Below are 12,199 nucleotides of genomic sequence, written 5' to 3' on the forward strand. Positions count from 1 at the left end.
TTTGGCTGCATCCCATAATAACTGTATCCCATAATAACCGTTACCCATTACTACATAGTTAGTCACTTTATGTAAGACCAGGGCTGAGGAATTTGTTTGGCTGCAGCAACCAAATCTTTATCAGGCCTCCCCACCCCCCTCCCCCATGGTCCAACTTGGACAGGTGTGTGGAACAAGCCACCTGTCAAGTTGTCACAGAGTTGACAGCTGGGGTGGCACCACCCGTTTCCCTTCACTATTAGATTTTGTCATGCATGACACCAGTTGCGCATCCACCAAGTATCCCAGAAAAGGTGGGACATCCACTTTTTTTTCACACAAGATGGCAGCAGCCATTTTGGGCACTGTGCTCTCATTTGTGCTTGCGCCATGCTCCCCCACCAAGTGCTCTTTCAGGGTAAGATTGTGGTGCAGGTCATGTGACTTGCCCACTGCCGGATTTACATATAAGCTAGACAAGCTATAGTTTAGGGCCCCACTCTCTTGAGGTCTCCCAAAACATTTAAAGGAAAAAAACCTGGATGTACATTTCCAAAATATAAGATAAAAAACAAATAAAATAAAACCTACATACCGCAACAGTGTTTTGTATTAGGTCCATAAATTACCATATAGCGTATATTTAACACAAAAAGCAGAGACAATTTGTTGTTGACAAAGGACAGCTGGACATATAAAGGGCCCCATTACCTCCAGTAGCTTAGGGCCTCATCAAACCTAAATCCAGCCCTGGACTTGCCCAGGAGTGGGTGGCATGGATTCCCCAAATGGCTCTGTAGGCCAGGTTTCTCACCCCTGCTTCAGATTTTAGGGGAGGGCTCACATGTCTGAACAGTTCTACATGAAAAACAACAATCACAGACACAGTGGAGGGAGGACATTTCAGGGGATGCAGAAATGTTGGCCACCCTCATTCCAAAAGCTATGCCCTGCCTTTCAAGTATAATGCGCAAAAACTGAGCTCTCAACTCGGTTTTATTTGTGACCTGGTCTGGACAGAGAGGCAGTAGATCTGCAGAAGAGCAGAGCCTCTTATCTTCCAAAGCATCTCTTTCAGAAAGATAGGAAGGGCACCTTCCTCCCTTCTGCGGAGGGACATCAAGTCAGATTCTATCAGTCACACGACACTTTGGATTACCAGCAACTGTGTGTCATGTAAAGCGACAACGCGGTAAAAGACAATTTACACAGCGGCAGATCACTTGAAAATGCAATGATAAAAAGAGAATGTGAGAGATATGCCACAAATAAAGTTAAATGAATTAAGGTGGGTGCCAACCCACTCCAAATCAAATTGCAGCCTGAACAATTACTTCCCGGTTCCTTATTTGCACATTTGTTTTGGCTGGGGGGGGGGGGCTTTATTTTTCAAAGGACCCCTTCCCACCCTCCATGCATAGGCTAGGGCATTTCCCCCCAAACTTGAGTCTCCAGCTGCTTTTGGACCACAATTCCCATCATCCCTGACCACTGGTCCTGCTAGCTAGGGATGATGGGAGTTGTAGTCCCAAAACAGCTGGAGACCCAAGTTTGGGAACTCTTGCCCTAGAGCAAGGATTGGCCCAGTTTTTTCTGCATTGTGGGAGATAAGGTAATCAACAGCTACTAGCTATGATAGCTATGTTCTCCCTCCACTCTCAGAGAAGACGTGCTTCTGAATATTAGTTGCTGGAAACTGCAGGAGAGGAACGTGCAGTTGCCTGCTAACACTTCAGAAGTTACATTGATTTTACATTTGTAGAATGTAAACACCCTTCTGAGTAACATCCTTCTTTTTTAGACTATAGAACAGATCCATATGTCTCTGTAATATTATGCAATATTATGCAAACATGAGGCACTATGGATTTTCACTTTAAATTCCTGGTGGACTCAGCGGCCAGCTTTATTCAGCTGCATGTCTGCAACATCTGCTTCTCATAATTAATGATTAATCACATTAGAATACAAACTCAAAGTCATTATAAATTACGGTACATTTCATGGAAGTGGTGTTTATTCTGTTTTGCCTTGAGAGGAGTATGAGGATAGTATCTCAATGAAATATTCAATAATCCTAGGTAAGCATATAGTATACTGTGTACACATTTTTTGTTTAATGATGTTATATACGTTGAATCTATTTTTTACTTATTTAAGCAAGAACATATACTTATATAACATACAGAAAGAAATGAAGAAAAACAATATAATTGAACTAAAATCTCTCTCTCTTAATTTGGTTTGTTTCATTCACTATTCCTGGAAAATTATTAGCATTGGCATTGAAGAGTAGTAATATTTCTTTAGAGAATTGTTTTATTTATAAATACCAGGCTATTGTTCTCTGGGTCTTACAATATTCCCACTTAAAGCTGAAATGTTACTAAGAATTCCAATTTTTTCACAGGAGGCATTTGAACAATGTGAAACATCAGGAATAGCTTTCTGATGGTGAGAGTTGTTCAACAGTGGAACGGACTACAGTGGTACCTCGGGTTACATACACTTCAAGTTACATACGCTTCAGGTTACAGACTCCGCTAACCCAGAAATAGTACCTCGGGTTAAGAACTTTGCTTCAGGATGAGAACAGAAATCGTGCTCCAGCGGCGCGGCGGCAGCAGGAGGCCCCATTAGCTAAAGTAGTGCTTCAGGTTAAGAACAGTTTCAGGTTAAGAATGGACCTCCGGAATGAATTAAGTTCTTAACCCGAGGTACCACTGTATCTTGAAAGGTGGTGGACTCTCAATCACTAATACTGTATTTCCTAAACAGAGGTTGGATGGTGATCTGTCAGGGATTCTTTAGTTGTGATTCTTGCATTGCAGAAGTTTGTTGTTGTTTTCATTCATCTTTATTGGGTAATTTTCTTTTAAATAACAATGGAACCACATGCAATCATAGTGAAAAAACTCTGCCATCCTTTTGTTGTACATGTATTATTTTTTATTTTTTTTATTTTATGTTTGGACAAACATGTACAACAGCATTGCAGAAGTTTGAACTAGATGATCCTTGGACTTCCCAATGCTGCAATTCTATGCTTCTATGAATTAATTTCAGAAAACTTTTTATTTTTACCATCAATGCCTGGTGTTTCTACAGCATAAGGCAGTTAGCAGCAATCAGTTACAGGTAGGTAACTGAAAGCTCACACAAAATGCACATGAAAGCTCATACCAATAACTAACTTAGTTGGTCTCTAAGATGCTACTGGAAACAGCAATCAGTTTCTCATGGTGCTCTATTTGGTTTGGTATGGTTTTATATACAGTGGCACCTCGGGTTAAATACGCTTCAGGTTACAGACTCCACTAACCAGAAATAGTACCTCGGGTTAAGAACTTTGCTTCAGGATGAGAACAGAAATTGTGCTCTGGTGGCATGGCGGTAGCAGGAGGCCCCATTAGCTAAAGTGGTGCTTCAGGTTAAGAACAGTATCATGTTAAGAACGGACCCCCGGGACGAATTAAGTACTTAACCCGAGGTACCACTGTATTTGGAAAATGTTTATTTTTGAATACTGGTCACTGTCCATACCAAAGTGATGGATGGATGCATGGACTGAATGACTTGTGCTCCAGATATCTGAAGGAGCAGCTCCACCCACACAGAGCTGTTCTGCTCTGTGGTGTGCAAGGGGCAATTTTGACTGAGGTGACATTGCCTGTGATGGCTTCCAGTTTGCTGAGTGCTGCCTTCTTCAAGGTTATCCATCTCAAGACATTGCAAGCCTCCAGTTGCTGGGTCAACTACTATATCTTTTTGCTCATGCCTTTGATGGTGGAAAATGAAAGGAAGATTTTAAAAAATGTCCCTCCCCTTGGCAGATCTATTATCTGTAATGGTTGTTCATTTTTGAATTTTAATCTGTTATGTTGATTCTGTATGTGCCTTGTGTATCTCCTTGCAAACCTTCCTGGGAAACAGATGGCTGAAGGATGACATATATCAATGAACAAGTAAAACCAGCACCTTGATTTGAGCCTGGACATGGTGGAATAGTCAGTACAGTTAATATAAAATTAGTCCCAGTCATCTAACCCAACCTGAAGGAGAGCTCATATATCATACTGCAGAACCAAAGGGAGATGAAAGGCAATTCTGTTATGAAACTTCCAATTCCATTACAAAACCTAAAGCACCATAGCTAAGCAGATGTATGAACCTACCAAGCAACACCTGAGGCCAGTGGAAACTGTTTGTCAAAAACCAATGAGTTGTACTTGGAAATGAGCACAGAGTAATCAGCATGGATTGGTACGTTTGTCACCTACAGCATGCATCGAACCATCTGCACCCCCATTAGCTTTTCCTGTTTGCTGAAAAGATGGACGCAAATGTTTTGCAATAGAAAATAGCTGCTTTGGTCTGAATTCCTGCTCCTGCCCCCTGCCCCCCTCCCCAATTCAGTGGGAAATAAATGCACCAATATATTGTGGCACTCATAATCAAAAGATCCTATAATTACCACTACAGTGGTACCTTGGGTTAAGTACTTAATTCGTTCCGGAGGTCTGTTCTTAACCTGAAACTGTTCTTAACCTGAAGCACCACTTTAGCTAATGGGGTCTCCTGCTACCGCCATGCCGCCAGAGCACAATTTCTGTTCTCATCCTGAAGCAAAGTTCTTAACCCGAGGTACTATTTCTGGTTAGTGGAGTCTGTAACCTGAAGCGTACGTAATCTGAGGTACCACTGTATTTAGCAAAATTTAGGTTGAAAAAATGTCTGCTGCAACCCAATGCTCCCCCCCCCCTTATCAATGTTATTCCTACTCAAGAGGTGACCTATTGAAATTAATGGACAAGACTAAGGTCCAATTATTCCAATGGATCTCCTCAGAGTGTAATTAATTATTATAACTCATTCCATTCCTCCTTCACCAGCCTAGCTCCCATGATAGACCGAGACCTCCACAGCTACATAAGCAAGAAAATGAAACAAGTGAAATATCTGGCCAGAGATTTCTCAGCCAGGCTGGTTCATAAAGGGAAATGGGGAGCTGTCCCACCAACGTCAGTCATCTTTCTTCCAAGCCCACCTGCCTGCCGTCTTACTTATAACCCATCTGGGGGTGGTCCTGGCTGTCTACTTCGTCCTCCTTAGTCTCAGCACTGCCCCTGGTAAAACTCAACAGGGAGGAGGATGGGGGGAAAAACTAGAATGATTTGGCTCTGCCCATCATTGGTTCTCTCCACCTAACACTGACTCTGGTTCCACCTATTGTTGGCCTCTCTGTCTTTTGCCCAACCACCAGCCACCAGTGCTCTCAGCATTTTTCTCTCCTTTGCTTCTACATACTCTTGATATTAGGGGAGTAGTCCATTGTATGCAATGGACTGCTAAATTTTGCGCAGATGGAGGTTATGTCCTCTGTGAACATTTATGCAGCTTCATATGCTGAACACGGTATATGCAGAGAGAAACTAGAGGACTAACATACTATGTAGAAAGGACACCAGATTAAGTCAACTGGAACCAAGAGTTTAATCCTAGATATGAAGAGTTTCATTGTAAGCATGATAAAAGTTTGAGCAGCTTTAGGCATTGCTTCTAGAAGTTTGAACAGACATAGGCATCATGGAGAAAATCATGTTATGCTAATTCTCATCTCACTTCACTCATGGATTTCCTAACCTTGGTTGTTTCCCCAAAGCCAGTTGCTTCCCTTGCTATCCACCCCAAATTCCTTCAGCCAGATAGCCTCTCCACAAATTATGGAGAACCTAGATCAATCCAGACCTTTGATCCATCTAGCTCTCCAGGGTTTCAAACAGTGGTCTTTCTCATCTGCACCCGAAGATGGTACCTGGGACTTTCTGCATGGAAATGATGTGAAGAATGCAAAGGAACTACAGTCCTCCCCCGCCCCCTTGACATAACGCCATGATGAAAGCAAAGGGGACTCACCATCCATGTCAAGGCGCTGCATGATAATTGCCAGTTCCACCTCGCTAGGCATGTATCCCAAGGAGCGCATTGCCATCCCCAGCTCTTGTTTGGAAATGAAGCCATTGCCATCGCGATCCAGTATTCGGAAAGCTTCGCGGATTTCTGCAGCGAAGGGAGAGAAATGTTGTGCACTGAATTCCTTTAGAATTACTTTCTGACTCAAAAATAAGGCAAGGGGATTCCCAGGGGTGGAGATTAGAAGAGGGAGTCCTCTTTGTTGGTCCACTTCCCTCAGACGTTCTGGTGGTGGTGTCCAAGAAGACAGCATTTCCTGTGGTAGTCCCTAAGTTCTGAAATAACCTTCCCACAAAGGTGTTTCTGATTTCTTTACTATACAACTTTTGGCAAATGCTCAAGACACACCTGTTTGACACCTGAGATGTGTGGTTTCAGCAACCACCCAATTCCTGTGACTATACTCTGTTTTAACGGTTTTTAATTTTGAATTCTCATTGTGGTGAGGGGTGGGTAATAATAATTATAACAATGCCTTCAAGCCAGCAGCTGGTTACAAATAGTGAACACCAGCAACCTTCAGGGAGCCAAATGAATGAAGTTTTTCTAAATGATGAGAGAGTGGGTTGATTGTCCCTGATGACTGGCCATGCTGACTGACAGTGTTGGTAGCCCAAAAGCATCCAGAGAGCACCAGATTGGGAAATGCTTAGAAGTTGTTCATAACCACAACAGAAACTCATCTCAAATGCTTGCTACAGATCACGAAGTCCAAGAGGACGGCAGCATGTTTGGTAAGCACAGTCAATCTGGAAGTTAAGCATGTGCTCAAGGCCATAGAAGGAGGAGGTACACTAAACACATAAGTTGTCAAAATAAATCCCCCATCTTTGATATATAAGACTAATAAAACAGATTGCTTCGCAGTCTCTTCTCTCTCTCTCTAGGAAAGGAGATTGGCAACTCTGTGGCAGAACACGCAGATGCAATGGAACAACGAGATGCAATTCAACAGAGCCATATTTCCCGTGGGAGTCAAACCCATACGCTCCCTTGGTTAAGTTCTTAGCTCGGAACAGTGGCACTATTCCATCTCTTGAGCGAGTCCTCGAGATCAAGATGGAAAAGGTTTCACTGGGTGAGAGAGACCAAACACGTTTAAAACAAGCTTTCAGTTCCAAGAACTTGAAGGTGAATTTAGTACAGCAGGTTGGGTTCAAGGCCTGCTCCCCAATTGTCCAAATATTATTGGCTTGAAAACACAGATGTGTTCAATGGCTTAATTGTGTATGAATGAACCAAAACACCCTCCCACGTTTTCCCCCATTTTTTTTTATTACTTATATTTGTTCAGTTCCTCACTAAACAAGTTCTGAAGGCATCATACAAAAAGGAAACCTATTGCCATAATGCTCACCCACCCCAGATCCACAAAGAAAGTTAAAAATCCAACCCAGCATAAAACTCAAATACAAAATGACCAACAGAATAAAGCATAATACTGGTCAAAGGCCTTAAATGACAATTTTAGGTTATATTTTAGTGATTAAGATTTAACTTATATATTTTTAACTGCTGCTATATCTGTATTGTCCCTGTTATACCCAACTGCAAATTAAAATGTATCCCTTTCGTGTTTTATGACTTCCCTGATATTGTATGTGAGCTGGAACTGGTCTGTGACTGAAATTAATAAATTCAGTTGTACTAGTCAAAGGAGCAAAAAACAGCAAGCAAAGACAGGGACTGTGACCACCAAATAAGGGAATTAAAAGCATCATGCTCTTTAAAGGTAGAGACAAACAAGCCCTAGTCAGTTGGTATGAGAGCACCACCAAAAGCTTGAAGCTGTCCCAGAAACTCCAGCGGGTACAGAATGCTGCAGCGAGGCTCCTCACGGGGTCTCTGCCATAGGAGCATATTCACCCAGTGCTTTTCAAGGTGCACTGGCTCCCGGTGGAGTACAGGGTCAGATTTAAGGTGCTGCTTTTGACCTTTAAAGCCCTTCACGGCCTAGGACCCTCGTACCTACGGGACCGCCTCTCCCGGTATGCCCCACGGAGAGCCTCAAGGTCCATAAATAACAACACCCTAGTGGTCCCAGGCCCTAAGGAAGTTAGATTGGCTTCAACCAGAGCCAGGGCCTTTTCAACTCTGGCTCCAGCCTGGTGGAACGCTCTGCCTCATGAGACCAGGACCCTGCAGGATCTCATTTCTTTCCGCAGGGCCTGTAAGACAGAGTTGTTCCGCCTGGCCTTTGGCTTGGAGCCAATTTGATTCCCTCCCTCCCTCCCTCTCTTTCTTTTTTCTTTTCCTTCTCCTCCTGCGATGAGGCTACATTTTAATATTTTAATGTTCCATTATTTTAATGTTGTATTTTATTTTTGTTTTTAAGTTGTAATCATTCATCTTGTTTTTATTATTGCTTGTAAGCTGCTCTGAGCCCGGCCTTGGCTGGGGAGGGCGGGGTATAAATAAATTATTATTATTATTATTATTATTATTATTATTATTATTATTATTATTATTATTATTAAACCCCTAGTCTTCTTACATCTACCCTGCAAACTGAGAAGGGTTTCCCTTGATAGTGATAACATAATCTCTTCTGGAATTCTTCTCAATGTGGAATACTCAGGATGAAACGGTGAAATCTGCTATGATTAAATGGGCACAAGATGTTGGACATAACATTATGTTTGCTGACTGGGAACAGTTGTGGACCACAGGTATGAAATTTACGGCATGTAATGCCCTAAGAGAGAATATTATGAAAATGATATACAGGTGGTACATAACCCCAGTCAAGCTTGCAAAAATCTACCATTTGCCCGATAACAAATGTTGGAAATGTAAAGAAACTGAAGGTACATTCTTTCACCTTTGGTGGACGTGCCCAAGGATTAAGGCTTTCTGGGAGATGATATATAATGAATTGAAAAAGGTATTTAAATATACCTTCTTGAAGAAATCAGAGGCCTTTCTCCTGGGCATAGTCGGCCAATCGGTGTTAAAGAAGGACAGAACTTACTTTATGTATGCTACAACAGCAGCAAGAATACTTATTGCAAAGTATTGGAAGACACAAGATTTACCCACTCTGGAAGAATGGCAGATGAAAGTGATGGACTACATGGAATTTGCAGAAATGACTGGCAGAATCCGAGACCAGGGAGAAGAGTCGGTGGAAGAAGATTGGAGGAAATTTAAGAACTATCTTAAGAAACATTGCAAAATTAATGAATTCTAGAATGATGTTGGATTGAAGTTAAGTGGTTTCTAGTGGAAATGGTTTAAAAGAATATGGAAAAATTGGATTTTTAATAGGTAAAAATTTAATGTTATAATATATTAAGATTAAACATCAGGATAATAAGGAGGGAAAGGAATTGCTGAACTAATAAATTGAACTGGAATACAAAAAAGGGAGGTATGAGGAGGTCCGGGAAACAAGTAAATGAAAGATAAGTGATGTAAAGATGGAATTATTTTTAACTGTTTTTTATTTCTTATTTTTTCTTTTTTCTTATTTATTTATTTTTTTTAAAAAGGAATTCTTCTCAATGTGAACATACCCTGGGTCTTTGGAAACCTTTCCCCAGCCCGCCCACTGAGGGGGGCTTGGAGGCAAGAGAGAGGGTCTTTTCAGTTGCAGCTCCCCCTCTGTGGAATGCTCAACCCAGTGAGGTCCACCTGACACATTCTTTGATATCTCCTTACTCCCCAGGTTTTCATAGACTAAGGAGAAGGGTTTAGGAAGGACCCACTTCCTCTGGGCTCTGTTAACTGTTCTCCCCCCATTTCATCCTCCTCTTTCCCCTCCTCATCCATTTCTACCTGGCATTCCATGACTGCACCAGGTGATGCCTTGAGACTCATGGCACACATTGTAGCCTTGGGCCATTGTCATGTTGCAAGGGAAGCCTGTTCCCTCCTCCACTGCTTCCCCAAGCAATGTCGATCTGAAAGCTACCATGCCTTGAAAAAGCAACTCGAGGTTCCTTGAGCATTTTCAAGGGAAGCCAAACAATAATGGAAAATTCAAATCAGTGGAGTTCTGGAGCTCTGTCTTCACTGCTTATGGGGAACAATTATCTTGCAATCTGGTTGTGATTATTGGCTGTGTGTGTCAATGATTTAGCACTGTTCTGGCTTGTTTGAGAAGGATCTCAGATTTTCAAAATGCCCATAGGGAAGCTCCTGTGTTTAGCTCCACAGCCTGCGAGGGCTTTGATGATTTCCTACCAGGGCTCAGTATCATGTTTAGAGCAGAGAGTGGGCTTGGGTTGAGTCACGGCTGCAGCTTTTGAAGGAGTCTGGCAGAACATGCTCTTCGTGACGGAGTTTAGGCTTCAAAACAGAACCTAGAGACTCGGTCCAATGTTTCTAGTAAACTAGGGACTCTGCTGGCCCAAACAAAAGCATCTCTTTTTTCCCTGATGTGTTAAGTCTGCCAAGTCTCAGGGTATGACCCAAGAGATTTCGCCTCCTTGTGCCATAGGCAAGGGATTTAACTTGTGGGCGCTCTCTGGGGAAGAATCTGGAGCCTAAAGAATGACAGAGCGAAATCCACACCAACATATAAAAGTGTAATAGAGGTGAAAATAAAATACAGTGGTACCTTGGTTCTCAAACGCCTTGGTACTCGGACAACTTGGAACCCAAACACTGCAAAACTGAAAGTAAGTGTTCTGGTTTGAGAATCTGTTTCAGAAGCCGAATGTGTTCCGTTTTGAGTGTTATGCTGTTTTTGCTATTTATTTTGTGTTTTTGTTTTTGCAGCTCTTTTTGTTTTGTTTTTTGTGACTGTGTGGCACATGTGTGACTGCAGCACATTGTTTACTGCTTTCATTTTCTGGAACAATGATCTTGTTAGATAGTAAAATTCATGTTAAATTGCTGTTTTAGGGGTCATTTTTAAAAGTCTGGAATGGAATAATCCATTTTGCATTACCTTCTATGGGAAAGCACACCTTGGTTTTGGAACGCTTTGGTTTTGGAACGGACTTCCGGAACGGATTAAATTTGAGAACCAAGGTACCACTGTAAAATAAAATCAGGGCATTCACGAGTGCAATGATTTACCAGGGATAGGGAAGTGCTCTTGGCAAGCAGAGACAATTAGGAAGGGAGGTAGCTCAGTGGTTGAACATCTGTTTGCTTGCAGCAGGTCCAAGGTTCAATCCCCAGAATTTTCAGGTAGGGCTGGGAAAGAACTCTATCTCAAATCTTGGAGAGGCACTACCAGTCAGCATAAACAGTTCAGACAGCACAGCAGTCCCCATGAAAGCATTGCATGCTCTCTGTCATTTCCACAGAATGAATTTTGTGAGGAGGCAGTAAAAGTATCACTTCACATGACCAGTTTCTCTCCAGCAGCTATAACTGTAACTATGGCTGGTGGCAAGGGTGGGGAGAGACATAAAACTGGAAGAAAACACTATGTATTATTTACAATGTTTTTCTGGGTTAGGCAGCACTGCCCATCTGTCTAACATCTTTCTTGGACTCCTCTCTCAATGCTGAGAAGCAGCAGCAAAACCAGGCTCTGAAACCTTAAGGTTGGCACTCGCCTGACAGATATTTTCCAAAGAATTTAATGAGTCCCGATTCCAAATGAAATTACTGAGAAAGAATTGCTTTTCTGCCACGCTGCTAGATACAAACTGGCTTAATCCGCACCACTCAAACTTGCGCGCAGATTGATTTTAGTGATCTACTCAGTTTTTGCCTTTCCAAATTGTTCCGGTGCAGTTCTTGGCTCAAACAAAGGAACAGGGAAATCTGTCAATTGCTGTTTCTCTGAGTTTCTCGTTTTCCAAATCTTAAATTCAGTTCTCAGCATTCCCACCTGAAAATTCACCAGCATGTGAGTGTGAATTTCTCCTCACATGCTTTTTTTTAAAAAATGTATTTTTTCCTAATATGCACAAACTGATGTGGAATGTGGAGAACTGAATTTTAGATTGGGGAAAAATGAGAAACTGAGACAAACAAAAAATGACAGGTTTGCTCATGCCTATGCTCATTTTCTGGGTGCTGATCTGTTGTCCTGTGAACACCCAGCTAAGAAGGACAACATACAGGGGTGCCAACTTGAATAAAATATTTGGGGGTGGGTGGGTAGGTAAGCCCCAGGCTGCATAATCAATTCTATGATGCAATGCAAGCACACCATTTGAATGGCAGTGCCCAGAAACTTTAGGGCCCCCCAGCTCCCTCAAATACTGTAAGAACACAGGAAGCTGCCTTATCTACACCAGCATGGTGTAGTGGTTAAGAGCGGTGGACTCGTAATCTGGTGAAC

The 12,199-nt window shown here is 42.2% G+C and overlaps 2 protein-coding genes across 6 annotated transcripts in view; one reads left to right on the forward strand and one right to left on the reverse strand.

Moving 5' to 3' along the window:
• GTF2IRD1 (GTF2I repeat domain containing 1) overlaps positions 1-12,199 on the forward strand; it is a 1,520,245-nt gene that overhangs the window by 1,380,536 nt on the left and 127,510 nt on the right. The window lies entirely within an intron of this gene.
• Positions 1-12,199, reverse strand: part of CALN1 (calneuron 1) — a 138,052-nt gene that overhangs the window by 34,323 nt on the left and 91,530 nt on the right. For all 5 annotated transcript variants that reach the window (XM_083479667.1, XM_083479668.1, XM_083479670.1 and 2 more), the window contains one exon: positions 5,896-6,039. In XM_083479667.1, coding sequence (XP_083335793.1) covers positions 5,896-6,039 — 144 coding nt within the window. The remainder of the gene's footprint in view (positions 1-5,895; positions 6,040-12,199) is intronic.

This window comes from Podarcis liolepis (assembly GCF_965112155.1).
Source record: "Podarcis liolepis genome assembly, chromosome: 16".
NCBI lineage: Eukaryota > Metazoa > Chordata > Lepidosauria > Squamata > Lacertidae > Podarcis > Podarcis liolepis.